This window comes from Centropristis striata, chromosome 8, assembly GCF_030273125.1.
Source record: "Centropristis striata isolate RG_2023a ecotype Rhode Island chromosome 8, C.striata_1.0, whole genome shotgun sequence".
In the NCBI taxonomy this organism is placed as follows: Eukaryota; Metazoa; Chordata; class Actinopteri; order Perciformes; family Serranidae; genus Centropristis; species Centropristis striata.
In genome coordinates this window covers 28203794-28220363 of record NC_081524.1, presented here as the reverse complement: position 1 = coordinate 28220363, position 16570 = coordinate 28203794, and the positions used below count along the sequence as shown (strand labels likewise).

Below are 16570 nucleotides of genomic sequence, written 5' to 3'. Positions count from 1 at the left end.
ATACAGTGATGCCTCTGAGAAAATCTGACTGATTTTGTTAAAAGCGTGACCACTATGTAATATGTAGCTGTTGTTTTTACTATCCTCTCGTCTTCAAATATTAGTTTCAAATATCAGTTTAGAACATGGATGGATGAATGTTCCAAATGTTCTTGAAGCCTCAGCAGTCAATTCACCCCTTGTCCTTACAATGTTGTCTGCATTGCAGATGTAATACTATAGTACAGTATTATTCTAGCTATAGTTTCAGAGCTTTTTGTTGTTTTCATCTTCATCTGTCTTTGCGTAATTATAGGAGTTGAAGCTGCCCTTCACATTCATGAGTGGTCACATCCACGAGCTGCGGATTCATGTACCCTGGACCAAGCTGGGCTCGGAGCCTGTAGTCATCACCATCAACACCATGGAGTGCATCCTCAAGCTGAGGGATGGAGCCCAGGTTAGTCATTTTATTATGAGAAACATGTTAACCTAGATTTCACTATGGGGCCAAAACAGTGCTGGACAGATTTTTTTTTATGTGAAATTCGTTCTCATGCCAAAGTTAGGCTTTCTCATTCCATTTAATTTTCCGTGTTTCCGAGAAGTTTTGTAATAGCCTTTGTTGTAGATAAACAAATGCAGAATTAAAAAAAACATGTTGAGCTTTTTGACCTTGGCAGGCTTCACCCTGTGGTGAAGGTTACTGTTACAACGACACACTATAATCCTGACCTGGTGTAAAAACACATAAAGAGGAACTGCAACCTACAAAATTTTTGTTAAATGGTTTATGTACAGTTATAAACATATTTGCATCAGTAACCTACATGTAATCTAGATATTGTTCATGTTTAAATATCGTTTAGTAAAACAAAACCACAATGACTGTTTCACAGATCCACTACAATCATCCATCTGACTTTACAAGTTATATGTCGCAGCTCCTGCCACCCTATACATCAGCTTAGTTTGGTGCTTATCCAACAGTGTGCTCATTTGGCCCAATATGACACATTGTGTTTAGCCTGACAGCTCTGATTTAAAGGTTTACACCTGTAATGAGCTTGCATGATGACCGGCAATTAGCCTACATACCAGCATCAGAGTGAGAATATCAGTCCTGGTACTACTATAAGTTAGTAGGATTTGTAATGGACTATTTTACAGCAGCCTCCTTGCCTAATTACTCTATTACTGATTCATTAAAATATAGAAAAGCAGTCATAGAAACCAGAAGCAAGTAAATCACTTCCCCAATGAGGCCTAATTACGAGTTTGTGCCTTTTGAAACAGTGATTTCGATCGTAATCTACATTTTCAAAAGCTTCTGTGAAAGAACTCATTAGCTAGTGCTCTAACCATAGTCTGCAATGAGCAGCACACAGCAGAATTTGGGGAAGAAAGTGTGCTGTCATCCATACTACCAGAATTAACTGTTTGCAAATGCATTTTCAATTTATGAAAGATGCATCTGCCTTTATTTTTTAAACAGATGGTTTTCAGCATACAACATATATTAGCTATTGTTTTCTACATCTTTTTGTCATTTTAAAATGGTTGCTTCTACTTTGCCAACATGATTTCCCTCCAGGAAAGCACAGTACTCTCACTCACCACATCTGTCTCATAAAAAGTAGGACAGCTTCATTGACCACTGACCAGAAATATTCAGGGAACTCAAAATTTAGAGGTGACTTTACTGAACTTGACCAGTGCTATTTAGTCCTTGGCCTTCTCCATCATCAGCATGACGTCGATCTCTGTTTCATTTAGTTTCTAAGTAGTGAAGAGTGCTTCTCATTAATAATGTTGGCTAATTAAATGTATCCTGTGGGATTTTAAACCTGGTGAAGTGCTTTGGAGCATTTTTTTGTATGACTGGGTCTCCGTTTTGTGTCTTTTGTGCAGCAAAGGCAGAGATGAAAAATACTGCAACTTAGTAGACATGGATGTTAACGATGCAGTTTAAAAATCTGTTTTGCAAATGTTCTATAGGAAGGAAAATACATTCAGAACGTTCATTAAACCTCAAGAATACATAAAATGAGTTTCGGTGAGAAGACCATGTAACCAGAAACTTTTTTGTTTTCACTAAAACTCCCCAGGGCATATTTAAGCAATGGCAGTTAGATGTTGACCTTGTAAATTATCAGTAATAAAGAGAAATAATTGCATTACTATATTTAGCTCAGTCATATGTTTTTTGATTTTTTTTAAGCGTGGTATATGAATGCCATTTTTTGGAGAGTTTTTTTTGCAGAAGAGCCTGGTCCTACCTTTGCCACCCATGTAGTTTTAAAATTGAAAGTGTAGCTCTGCGCTGAGCCTTTATGGGAAGGTTGAAGTTTCAAGGCCAGATGTCCCAGAAGAAACACATTTCAAGGGAAGTCAATTACAGCTAATTATATAGACTGCGGCAAAAAAGATTTGTAACACATGAGCTTGAGCTGCCCAGAACTAATGGTAAATATCATACCATGCAGGTGGCTACTGCTCTTGCGATCAGGTTTCAGTTGGATGGAAATTTCAACTTGTTTTTTATGCTTCATACACAGCTTAAGGTCATGTACCAGTACCGGTACTGGTGTAATGCATGTAGTCTCAAAACAACTATTTGTTACAGATGTTTTGTAACAGGCTTCTTAGTCAAGAAAAGATTTTGGGGGAATTGCAAATGACGTTTGGACAAATTATTCAGTGGTATGTACACCCATGAGACATAATTTGGAGCAAAGCCAGATTTACAGCAGAAGTCCTTCTAACATGTGGAATTTAAATGAGCCACTACACTTCTCTCCTATGTGAGTGGGAGGCTGACTACTGTGTTCTTAAACCAAGATTATGCAGCCACTTTGCTTTAGATTTGTGTAGTTTGGTGACTTTATTTTTATTTTTCTCTTTATTACTTTATTACACTTTCAACATTGCAAGAAGGCATTATTTGCCATGTCATCTTTGTGGTGGCGAGAGATAATTGTGAAAACAATTGATAAATGTGACAAAAAAATGTGACTTTTTCACATTAGTCTCACAGAAAAGAGATTATATTTCACTTGAGGTAAGATATAAGGTTTATATGCATGTCAGGCCCTGGTCCAGTTTTAATCAGATTGCAGCAGGAATGCAGGGAGTTTGGCATAGGTGTATGCAAAACCTGGGCCATGACAGTTCTCCCTGAAGCCCTCAAGTAATTTGGGTGATGGCCCACAGGACTTTAAAAAGAACTGAAAAATTTGATATTTGCGTGGAAAATCTTGCATTTTAAATTCAGTACATTACTAGTGTTTCTTTTGTCCAATAGAGACAGGAACTTTGTGGTGGGCCTCATGTGGCCAAAGTGTGGAAATGATAAATGATATCATTAATATGGTTTGTTTTCATAATTACTGTTAAAGCCTGACTGCTGGCCTGTAAAAACATCCGTAGGTCTTTTGAAGTTCATTAAGGGTTGTGTAATTTGACCGGAATTATTTGGACCTTTTTAATGTTCCTGTTTCCCCTTGAGAGGAACTGGGTAATATTAGGGATATTCAGATTGCTCAATAGGGCCCATCTGCAAAGCACCAAGAGCAGCTTACAATTATAGTTTCCAGCAAATGTGGAAATTTGGGCGTTTAGCAGCAGTTTGAGATTACAGCTCCTGCTGACAGTGTAATTGCTTAAAATTAGATGTAATGAGGACTTGTAGTGCAGAACGTAGAGTAATAGAAAAAAATGTTGTCAACTTGTTTTTGACATTCATTTTACAAACATGGGGCCATTTACAAACAAAATATATTAGGTTTAATCGTGCCTTATTGTGCCCTTAAGTCACACAGTGCATTATTTGAAGATGATTTATACACTGTACATGCTTTCTTTGGTACACATCTAATCTGTTTTTAAATCACTACCACTTTTGTTTTATTTTTCAAATATAATGAACATGTAGCATTTTCTGTCCATATATTTTTCTATTCAGTTTCAGTTTCTAAGTGAAAAAATGTAAATCATTGTAGTTCATGTACGACTTGAATAATTAGTGTGGACATCTCTATGTGAAATTAGACTAAGCCCTGGTCTATGCCTAAGAGCTCAATGTATGTAACAGGAGATTGGTCATGGGGATGAAAGGGTTTTGTAGTAGTCAATTTTAACTTCTTTCTTCTTGTGCAAAGACACACTCAATGTGGCCCCTCTTGAGTAACTTAATATGATGAACTGTTTGATCTGAGCCCGTTCTAAATTAAAAAGCAATCTGAAAATGTCAAGAGCTGCACAGGATAAAACAATAAAATCTGTCATTCTATATAAAGAGCCCCTATGGAACCTGGAGTTATTAATAGAACTCATAAGGTCTCCATCCAGTATCTTCTTTTCCCCATGGAAATCTTATGGAAGGAGTTAGCAGCAATCTTTACTTTTACAAGCTTCACACCAAACTATTCACATCCAGGACAGTTTTTCTGTGTTTGGTATATTTCATTTTTTTTCATTAGGTGGTTGTCATGTTAAGGTTTGCAGCTCAAATATGGTGAATTGGAGCTAGTCTATGATGTGATACTAAGCATTTGATTTAAGACATCACTGCCTCCAAGCTTCTCCCGATAATGAGGAGACGGATAAAGCCTCAGATAGAATTTATTGTGTGGCTGTTTTTAGAAGTTTTGTTCTTGTATTTGTAGCTAGTTGTAGCAGTACCAGAAATTGGCACGATTGATCTCAGGCCTTAATGAAAGACCTAACAACTAACATTGATGCAATGTTGCAAAATTACGGGCATATTTTTTTTCATTGTGACATCCTGGTAAACTGCTCCAGATGTTGAAGATGAGGTGTGATCACCAAAGATGGAGAGGAACTGGCTGGACAGCAGTTACAGTGGATCATAACACTTTCAGCCACTCTTTATTTTTTACGAGACAAAGATAAGGGCTTGGGTTTACCGAGGAGAGCCTTTCTGGTTTTGGCTCAGCTTGCTGCTTGATCTGGGAGTTTTATAGCCGCTGAGTGCATTTGCCACTGATGTGGAGGTTCTGATTGATGCATTGCCTCAAGATGATTTGGGGAGGTGCCTCTGAGACTTGTTGGTTTGGCATATGGTCCAACTAGGCCCTTTCTTCTGTAAGATTCCTTCCAAACCATTTTTAGGGCTTTACACCACCAGACCTCATTGCTCCTAAATAATGGGTAATACATGTGAATTAGGGAACCCCTTTTTGAAGACTCCTTAAAAATCCCAAGTTGTGATTCCATTTCTAAATCTACCACCTACAAGACAAAGGATTGATACTTTGGCTTCCAAATTTAAAACAGAAATCTATAGATGTGATGTGTGCCTTCTTAATATAAAAATCAATTACAGAATGTTTTTAAAACATTGTGACCTTGTCATGGAGTTTTACTGTGGATGCCACAGCTTTAACATGTGGTCTAACCACTTAGGGGATGAATCCACAAGCCACTAAATGGGAAACCTGGGATGTATGGACTGTTACCAGCGTCTGTGTTAAGCCTGATGTAGTGGTCTATTGTAGTTATGCTTTACGTTTTGGTTTAAAATTGAGATATGTAGTTCTCGTTGATGGAGTGTCAACATGTTCTAAAGTGATAATAAAAAACATGAGGACTTTAAACTTCTTCATCTTTGTGCCATCTAGTAAAACATTAAACGTGCAATCAAATATACCTCCACTGCCAGCCTCCATTGTATACACTTCTCTCTGACAGATCTGTCTGTTTGTGACTGTGCAACTCATCTTTCACAAGTCAGAAAACACAAAGGAAAAAGTTAAACAAGTAAAAGAAAACAGCCTGTGGAAGTTTGCAATCAGATAGCACAAACTGGATAATCTCTGTCCCAATGCCATCCGGAAATCTTGCCTTTGATTCTCCGGCTCGCAGGGAGCAAATGGCTTACAGAGATTGCACCATAAATCCGTCTGATCATCAGCTCAGCGGGGCCTTGTCTTCAGGACTGAGGAGACAGAGGGTGCAGACATGGAGCTTTGGAGAATCTATTTTCCTTGAATCCAACCCCCCGTAGCAGTAACATTACCCATCTCTGACTGTAAATAATAAAAAGATGGAGTAATGTTGGCACACTGTGGATTCCTCAGGCAGGTTGGAAGCCAGAGCAAGTGTTCTGATGAGAGACAAAGAAAACTATAGAGACATAGAAGTATATTGAACATCAGAGCATATGTACTGGGGAGCAGCTATAAAAGGATCAATGTGTATATGTCCCAGTTTATGTTTGTATTTTGTCATAAAATGGCAGCATTTCCATGGCTATAGAGATGAAACCTCTAGATTGTTTATAGTTTATCAGGCCTTCATGTAAACTTTTCCTGAAAGCCCAGATCCATTGTTTGTTTTATGACAAAGTTACACATTTGCCCTCAAACAACTGTCTCTTGTATTGCTATATTGATGGGTTGAATGCATTTGTTTAGTTGGCAACTGTAATATCAATATCAATATCAGTTGTGTGTTATGTTGGCAAGATTGGGAGATATTTCAAGTGAGAAGACCAGAGATTAGGCTGCCCACTGTCTTTGTCACATGCACTGTACGTTGTTAGCCTCATGCCAACCCACTTGGTGACAACCTAAGGAAGGCTCACATGTTGTAATGGTGCTGAAATCTTCGAGTAGGTCCATGTTTCAAACTGAACAAAAAAGATGGTATGGTAATCATGGAGTATGTCTTCAAGCCAAATAAATGTTTTCTAACAAAACATAATTTAATGACACACCATTTTATTGTAATTCACTATGCCATATTTTCCCTCGCCTCATTCAATTTCTAAACATAGAGTGACCCATTGCATTGGTCTCTGTTTGGCATTCCAAACTGATTTAAAGCATCTGCAGAAGACAAATGCACAAGTGTGTCATTCCAGCAGAAGGCCTTGCACCCAACCACCATTGCCTGTGAGTCAGCAAACGCTACACAACCCACAGCATTACGCTGTTACGCTTTGAGGTTTGATTGAGTTTTGGGTTCCTGGTGGGATGAGGTTACTTTAGCTCCTCAGACAGTCCTCAGACACAGGAAAGCTGTCGGGGGAAAAATTAAACCCAACGGCTTCCTGCATCCAGTGAGTCAAGTGGTGATCAATACACTCTGGGCAGGATGCTGCTGCTCCACGATTTAATCCCTGCTCTCAGGCCATCCGGACTACAGCAATCCCTCAATGGACCTTATTACTTGGTGGGTGCTCCTGGTGATATTGCCGTCTGGGAAACGATTACCTTGCAATTAGGGCTAATGTTTGCTTTATTAGTGCTTTCTTTGGACGAAAATTCTGGGAAGATATTGTGCTGCAATTAGGAAACCCACATGCCTTATGAGTCTTAAATCTAAACAGACACTGTAAGAAGAGATTGCATTAAATTAAGAGACACATTTACCACTTAAATTGCGTTTAAGCTCTTGTGTTTGTGTTGTGTGTGGGTGCGACACAACAGGCTTTCATTTATTTTATTTCATTCTATTTTTTTGAGTGCAGCACAGACTCACAACCACATTTTAGTAATTTTTCACTATATTCCTCTTTGTGTAATTGCTTTAATCATATTTATAGAGATGTATATTTTTTTACTATGCGTGAGACAGAAAGTGACAAAAAGGAGTAACACAGTAACTGAGTGGCTCTGTGTGTAATTTCTCAGTGGAAAAAGGTTGGCTTGTGTGACTCCATGTTACACAAACCGTGGGTGGTCTGTGTTTTATGTCTCATGGTGAGTGTGTGCTCCATTTAGCAGACCCTCACCCCTTTGACCTATGAATAATTTCACTCTTATTATAGAAATGATGACGCCATTTAATGCAGGACCTTTTAACCAGGAAAATCATGCATTTGGAACTAGTCAGTATGTACTAGTCAGCTATTTGGCAGAGCATAAATCTTGAAAAAATTAAAAAATTATGTGTTTAAAAAACTAAATTAAGTTCTATCTATAGATTTTAGATTATATCCATAACACCCTAAAATACCTACTTCATTAGTTGGTCTATGAGTTAGATTCCACTTTCCCCAGAGTGTGTCAGAATCAGTAGTGTTTGCTTTTATCTTGGCCGGTAGGGCGCCTTTAATGTGTGGGTAAGAATAGAAGAATGTAATATGAATAATTGCACAACATGTCACTGGAGGGGGAGGTAAGAAAGGGTGATTGTTTGGAGAAGGCATATGTTAGCTGAAAAGATAATAAACCAACAGATCTTGGAGGAGTGTGATCGCCCTGGTTTGACATTGGCCAGATGTCAAATTGTTGTTCAAAATGACCAACATGATAAGAATTATCATGCTATAATTGACCTGTTTGTGCTCCTCATCTTTCACAAAAACTTTTTGACAGTTATAATTTCCAGTTGACAACAGAACAGAGAGTAGAGACATTAGGAAGGTGATTGGTTGACATACAGCATCACAGAGATATCAAGGAATACAAGAAAAAAAAATCATATTCACAATTCATTTTCAGTTTTGCATGCCAGGTTTTTCTAAAAAGATTTTAATTGGGGAAAGATCTGTAATTTAAACAACAACTGAAGACAACTGAAACCGGCATCAGCAGTAACAAAGGGTTCATACTCTGCATTCATTCTGCGTCTGTGTCCAGAAATTAAAGTTAATTTAATTTATTATACCACAGATGTGAGTATAAAGCAAAGGGCAAACTTAGGGTCTCAAAAGTCAAGCCAATGTGAAAGTGCGTGAACCTACATTATATCTTATGGTTTACTGTGGGGAACTCCCATTCCAGCAAAATGAAGCCAGATTGTATAGAAGTCTATGAGAAAATGACCCTACTTCTTACGTTACGTTACGTTACGTTACGCTACGCTACGCTACGCTACGTTACGTTACGTTGATGGTCTCAATCGCTAGGTCAAGTCTTCTTTAATACAGTATTTTGTAAATTGTGTCCCATTAAGTGTGAAATGGATAATAAAGTAGGGTATACTTTTGGCTGTGACGACCTTATGATTGACAGGTTGCTACCCCAGGGCACTGTGTCTTTATATCTTAGAACTTTGTGTTTTCCGTTCATGAAAGTTAATAGTAATATTTTGGTCCCCTTAAAATCTTGTTCTGCGTACGGTTTTACTGAAACTTTAGGGAATTGGCTGTATTTTGAATTACAAATTTACCTTGGTAATCAAGCTAGCAAGCTAGTGCTAGTGTAAGCTGATAACTGAGCACCCTCTTTCCTAACATCATTCTCTTGTCCAAATATGGTCACTTCAGGCTCCAAAACACAGATGGCGATGACCGTGCTCTTCAAACCGATGAGTGACATGAAGGTGGCTCTGTCTACTTCTTCTGTACAGTCTATTAGAACGCAAACAATACAGATATTTTAATTTTTTATGTTCATGTCCCATTTACATTTTTCAAACTATAGTTTAACCTTTGAAATCTTACTTTCAACCTTTCAAATTTTAAAACAGGACTGCACACTGGCTATTTTGCCAGGAGCAGGCCTCTTTTTTCCTTGGTTTGTTATCCAAATTTAAGCTAAGAAATGAAAAACGTCTTCTTTCATTACACTGATGAAGACAATAAGTGACCTGAGAACCACGGACAAGGACTCTGTTACAGCTTCAAGATGTTACATGGATAAAATTGAAATGATTTTTCTCCAAAGTAAGGTTGACAGTTTTCCATCTCTCAAGTAAACTGATGAATGTTGACAGTACCTCAGTTGCTTTGGAACCTCGTGTATAAAAGCTATGCAAACATAAGGCCTGCTGCATTCCGCTTGCATGCTCAAACCTCCTGCAATATGGCTTTGGTATTTCTCAACACTGACGGAAAGTCCTCTCCCATTTCTCTCTGTTTGATTTATTCTATCTTGCTGGTTTCAGAACATTGATACTCTCCAAGAACACTTAGGCCTCTACAGTTCGTGCCTTCCAGCTGCACCTCACATGTGCAATTAAGTTGTCAGAGTGGCCTTAGCCACCGCTTGCGCTGTTCTTGGAGGCTGGTGCTTACATCCTTCAAGGGGTGCTTATGTCTTGTATAATGTGCTTAATATTGTGTATGTAATAATTTGCAAAACTTGGACCAGGGATGGTTCAGTATTCGACAGATAAATGGCAGGTTATGTTTTAATTAGGACCACTACTTTTTTGTGACTCGCCAAAATAAAAAGAAGATAGAAATATATTAGGATGCTGATTTTCATCATCATTTATAAAGATTGTTAATTAATGTCCAAGTATTTATCAAGTCTGAAAATAACAGTTTGTTTGAATAGATGAACTACATGATATATAACTGACTGATTTGGATTAGAAATTAACAAATTATATTAAAGCGTCTGGGAATTCCCCCGTGTGTCGTAGTGGACTCAAGGAAGATGTGTGCATTTTTTTTTGCACATGCCTTTGTGTATGTGTGTGCGTGTGCGCGCATGTGTGTGTGTCTCAGTGGCGTCTTTTATTGTAGCTAACACATTGCAGTTATTAGCATTAGGGGGTAGTTGTGCCAGCGTAAGCAGCATGCCTCACATGCTTAGCCTGGGCTTGTGGTTAGCTGATGGAGACATCTGAAGGACCAGAGCCTCTCAGATCTAAATCAGGAACAATTTCTCTCTCTTTCCCATTCTCTCTCCCCCCCCAACCCAACTTTCCTGTTGTCTCACTCCTATTTTTCTTTTTTCCTCTGTCTTTTGTGCTGTAACCATTGTTTCCCGCACTCTTTTTTTCACACTCTTTGCTCTCTTTGATTCTCCTTCTCTGTCCCTTTCCTTTATTTTTTTCTCCTTTTCACCAGGGAAGCAACAGTTATGTATGTCAGGTGCAATAATACAAAAGTGCAGGTCACCAGCAGGAACATGGTATGTTAACATCAAGAGGTCACTGCCAGAATTCGAATGGGCTCCAATGAAAGGAAAGCGGAGACAGCAGTGATCTAGGCTGTTCAGCTTGGTTCCAAATTCCATTACGGCACCTACATCAGAACGAGTCACTAGCCTGTCTGAATTCCTTGTTCTTGGCTTTTAATCAAGTCTTGGGATTAGAGTAACTATGACTTAAAGTCTTTTGTTTGAACAACAATTGTGGAAAACAAACATTGTTAGCGAGGATGAAAAAGCGCTGACCTCAGCGCTCCCTCTGCTTTGAAATGTCTTACTGCTGACCTGCTTACTGTTGTGGGGAAATAACAACCAAAATAGCTATTTTGTAACAAAGAAACCGATTTAATGCATGAATACACTGGCTTTGAGATTTACAAGATTAATGGAGAATTATGCACACTTAAACTGGAGCAGCAACAGCTACTGTACCGTAAACACAAGATTGGTTTCTGCTGATATTACTTGAGGTTTGCTGATAAGACTAAAGAAAAAAGCTTGGGGTTTAAACCAGTACACAGAACGCAATAGGTTCTTGTTCTTTCTTGTCTCTTAGTAAAAAATCTGTACATCTGCAGCCAGTTGAATCCTCTCAGGTGAAGATCATGCAACGGCTGTCCGAAGATGTCCAAATGAAATGCTTAGAAGTCAGAAGTTTTTTTGTTGCTGCCTGTGGCTCTAGTCTATTACTGGGATCTCTGTTTGTCTTTGTTGTTATTCTGGGCATGGTGGAGGCAGATATTAAACATAGCCAGTTTGACTTGGGTACATTGGAGGCACTCTTGGCAGAAACCTCTAGCATGACATCACCAGCGCTGTCTTGTGATTCCTCCTGCTGTAGAGTGAAATAGTTTTGTAATTGTGCATTCTCTTTTTGGCGTTTGGGTCTTTTCCATGTCCCTGCTCTCCCCTCTTTAACAAACTCTGAACGCGTTTGATAGAAAGAAGGCCTCTGCTTGGAAAATGTGCCTTGTGCTTCATTCTAACAGTTTGCAGGGATGAAAAATGCTTGTGGTATTAATTATGTAAGTATCAAGGTTTTAAAAAACACAAATAAATGATCATGGATTTGACTATAAATAAAATTTCAGCCAGGGTGAGATGTATAAATTTATGGACTGTCTCCCCATCATATAATCTGATGATTGATTATTAATCAGATGTTTAATATGCAATATGTGCTGAATAGTTTTGTTGTGTTGTCTTACAAAAGAAAAGTGGCTTGGAAAATACTTTTATGAGAATCACCATAGCTGACATTGACATTAGGCAGCAGCACATTCAATGTAGCTGTATTTCAGAACTGTATTCAAAATCGGTCATCTTTGCTCTCTTATACCAGTTGTAGACTATCATTTTAGTTGCATTTTATCATGTACTGCTGGATTTATCATTGAAGCACTTCACATTCCAAAATATTGAAGGTAATGTTTTCCTTTGGCTCAAATATTTTGTAAGCAGAGCTTTTTCAGAAACTACTGAAGTTGCACTTCCTGTGCTACACTGATCATACACTGTCTCACGCTGCCTTTCTACTTTGCTCAGAAGAACAAGGCTAAGGATTTCACCAGTTCAGTTTAAGTACTGAAGCACATTGTGTACATTTGAGGACTGTAATATTTCATTAGTGCAGTATATGAAACTGGGGATTTTCTTTCCCAGTAGTGGATTTAATTACTTGAAGAGAGGAGAAAGAGGGGAGCCAGAGAGAGACCACATTTTTGTAATGAGCTGTTTTCATTGAGATAATTATTCAGAATGTCACACGATGTGATATTCATCTGGGCTCATTTCGGGCTCTAATCCCTCCAATCTGCCATGGATTCCAGCTGCACGGCTCTGCTGTGTTTTCACAGTATAGGTCTTTATATTTAGGCTGTATGTGAGACTATGCACACACACTTGTGTGCCTGGTGTTGCATGTAAAAAATGTTATTTTGTGCACATACTTGATGTAGTTGTGCATGTTGGTATTTGTATATAAATTACAAGTATTATAGCAATATAAATAATTTCTGCATATAAATAAGTCCTTTGAAAGTGAGAGTGTGAGTTCCTGTCCTTACAGTTCAGGCTGGCAGCCTGCTCTAGTAGTCTACCTCCATTTGAGGAGAAAATGAAACCACTGTCTTTAATCATGGTGTAATGGCTTTCTGCATTTCTTACAGTTTCATTAAAAAGCCATTAGCAGCTAATTTTTTAGTTGAGCTGATGGATGTGTTTCGAAGCCAAGGGACGTGAAAGAAAAGGTAATTTGAGTCAACTGCGATGAGCTCCACTCTCTTCAGCTTACATTCTAGTGGGGTCGTCATCAATGGCTGCATACCATATAACATTACTGGAACCATCCCAAACTGTGACTATATGTTTGAAACACAGTGAGCCCATTTTCACGTCTTATTCCTTTTGGTGCCAGCTGGAAACCATTTCTATGAGAACCAGGGTCATCACTATTAAAACAAGCTTTAGACTATCTGCTTATGGAGGGCTGAAGGGATGAAGAAGATGACGACAACAAACTAAAAGCAACTGTATTAAGGGATGTAGATTGTAGATAAGAAAAAATAATCAAAAGCAAAATGAACAAGATAAATGGGAAGGAAAAGGGACAGGTAAAGGAACAAAAGTTGTCAGGGCAATATGACATGAGGAGGGGAGAGGACATCAAGTAGCATTGAGAACAGAAGCACTGCTTCAAGAGCAGACCGGTGTGCTCTCTACTGAGGGTGTGTATCACGTCAGCATTGATTGTTTTTAGTCTTTTTCTGGAAAATCGTTCATAGACCCATTACATGTACAGTGCTCCTACTATGCCTTGGCTACCAATGTTAGATAGGTTTACTATTATTTATATTATCATATGGCAAAATGTGTTGTCTGAAAGTGTTTTTGTAAAAGGAGGGAAGAGGTCTGATTGCGCGAGCCTCCCCAGGGATTGTGCTCTGTCGGCCATGACATGAGGGACAGGGCCTTTACTTGTCAGACCCAGTGAGTGTGTCTGTGTTTGTGTGTGTATATGAGTGATTTAAAGGAGGGGTGGGGGTGGGGGGGGTCAGTCTGAGATAAGGAGCTATTGGGTTTCCTTCATTTATTTTCTCACTCCATAGGCGTTCGCCCTCCACTGCCTGGCCTCCAATCTTCAGGCCTGCTGCTTTGATGTCAGCATGAGTTCGCCAGCAACCTGCAGAGGAAAAACAACAATAACAAAGAGCGTGTTTATCCAGCAATGGTCTTCTGCATGCACACATTAATCTGCTGAAACTGTGTGAAATTGACCAGTTTTAAAAATGTTTGGGTTTCAAAGATCTGGCAGTTACAGGCATGCAGGGTAGTCAACTGCTAATCCCTGCCAACATTTTTTTTCACTGTTCAACTGAAATTGAAAAATCGCTTTGTAATTTGTGGAGAGAAAACAAAAAAGAAAAAGAAAATGTCATATTTTATTTTTAAGAAATATGTATTGGGCAATAAAAGCAAACTATGGCAATTTAGTTTTAGGCCAACATATGTCAAAGTGAAAGCCTTAAATGACAAGAAATTGCAGCAAGACCACTTTTCTATTTTCCCCCTATGCTTTACACTGAGTAATGAATATGTTAGGCTAAACTTATTTAAAGTGTATTATTAAAGTGTATGTTAAACTCGTGTTTGAAACAATTCAAACAGATTGCTTAAGCATATCCATGCAATTGGCAACTTTAGTTAATATATCCTATTAGGTGTCATCACATCACATCTCAAATTTCTACTTGCTGTGAAATAGTCTACTTACCAAAAAATACTATATTTTTAGTATGCATTCACATCACAGTTTACATATAAATTACATTTCTAACAACAGTTAAGATTTCACTGGTTTCTGCTATCTGAGAGTTATAGCTTGTTTGTTTGTACTAGGACAACTGTGACAGTATCTGCAGAGGTGCTGTTTTTAATAGCTGGAGGTGGTGGCAGGGTTCAGCTAATGTGTTGAGCAGCTCAGATGAGGGTTGACCCTCCAGACAGGCTCAACACACTGCCTCCTGGTCCCTGACTGAGCCAGACGTCTGCAGGGGGACAGAGGTCAGGCCTGGCCTTCCTGTGCCCTAACCCTCTGTGGGTGCCCACTTACCCTCTGAGTAGGGGGTCCCCCTTGCCTGTCACTCACACTGCTAGGACCTGCTTCTTTTTGGTGTTGTTGTCTCTCACTCTTGCTCTCTTTTAACTACTCTTGGTTTCACTGTCTCAGTTTCACTCACTCTGTTTTTTTTCCACTTATCTCTTTGTCTCTTGTCTCTCTTTTCCTTTTTGCTACCGTCATCTTTGGCCAACAGCTGAGTTGACATGCCTGCAGGGGAAGCAACCCCCCCACCCTTTTCCTGGTCCTTCTGTCTTTCCCTCCTTCTCTATCCCTCCATCTCTGCCTTCTTGTCCTGTGCCCTGCCGTGGCATTGGAGGGATCAGTTTACCCGGCAGCAGCTGAGGCTGCCTTCATTTGTCCCAGGGCTTCCCTCTGAAAAGGCATTTTTTGCCTCTGGAGAATTGCTCACTGCCCACGGTGACATTGAGCGCTTAATTGCGCTACTTCCAAATTTGGCAGTCTTGTTCTTTAGTGGTGGTTTGAGTTGTTGAACTCAATGTACTCTTGGCCTGCGGGGCTAGGCATTCCTTTAGGTATAGATATGAGAGTCTACAGGGGAGGGGGACTGTTTCTAATTGTAATGCGCTCAAGAAGTGTAAGTTGTGATGTAAACCAAAACCATCAACATGTGAGCATACCTCATTATAAACTTACCTCATCTAAAAAAACAGCCTTTTTTGTTGTAATATCTCTAAATATTGCAGATGCAACGTTTGAAGTGAAGACAAGTTAACAAATGAAGTGTGAATAATAAGCAACAAAATTCACATCCTATTATTTGTCAATCTCTATTCTTTGGAACCTTGATGAAGTATTTATTATTCTTCCCCTTATGTTTACCAATTCCCACCACTCACTGATGGGGAGAAAACGGCTTGCATAGTGCAGCTCTACCGCAAAGGCCCTTACTGAAGTAAAGTGTAAATATTTCTACCAGAGCCTCTCTCGTCTCTTTTGGCAATTGCGTGTTTACGTTACCGCACTGGGGGATACTTACTTCTCTCTCAGTGTGTCCACATCTCAAATTATGCAAAGTATGTTTAAAACCTAATCTTCATTACTCAACCACAGAGAGAGAAAAGGGTTCATTGTCATTAGTGTCAGAAGTAGGAATGTGTGTTAATTGTGTGGGCTACGTGTATATACAGTGTGTGCAGCATGCAACTTGCATGAAAGGTGTGGCTGTGGCTTTTCATTTGCTCATTTGAGTATCTGTGAAAGAAGTGTGTGGGCATGGAGTAGCCAAATATATTTGGTTTTGACACCTCCATTGTTTACATTCGTCAGGATAAGGGGTGACTCCTGAGACACTCTGCCACAATGATCCCCTGTTTTAATGCTTAACACATGAGATTGCCCCCTTTTCTTTGTCCAGATTGTCTAACTCACTTACTGCCTGGGCTGAATGTGAAAAGGTTATAGTGCTGTAGTAACCCCAAATCAATGTCATACTGGGGGTTAATCCAGTCAACTCTCCACTATTTTTTCCTGATTTCTCTGTTTCTGGAATGGTTCTAATACATGTGGTTTCTTTTCTGTCTTTCATTTCTCCCTACCGTCATCTGTTACAGGCTTGTGTCTACTGTGAATATGAATATGAGGTATTTGTTTAATTATA

At 39.1% G+C, this 16570-nt stretch overlaps 1 protein-coding gene across 1 annotated transcript in view; it reads left to right on the top strand.

Annotated features, from left to right (window-relative positions):
• LOC131976529 (intermembrane lipid transfer protein VPS13B-like) overlaps nt 1–16570 on the top strand; it is a 353761-nt gene that overhangs the window by 5215 nt on the left and 331976 nt on the right. The window contains exon 3 of the mRNA XM_059339603.1: nt 296–439. Coding sequence (XP_059195586.1) covers nt 296–439 — 144 coding nt within the window. The remainder of the gene's footprint in view (nt 1–295; nt 440–16570) is intronic.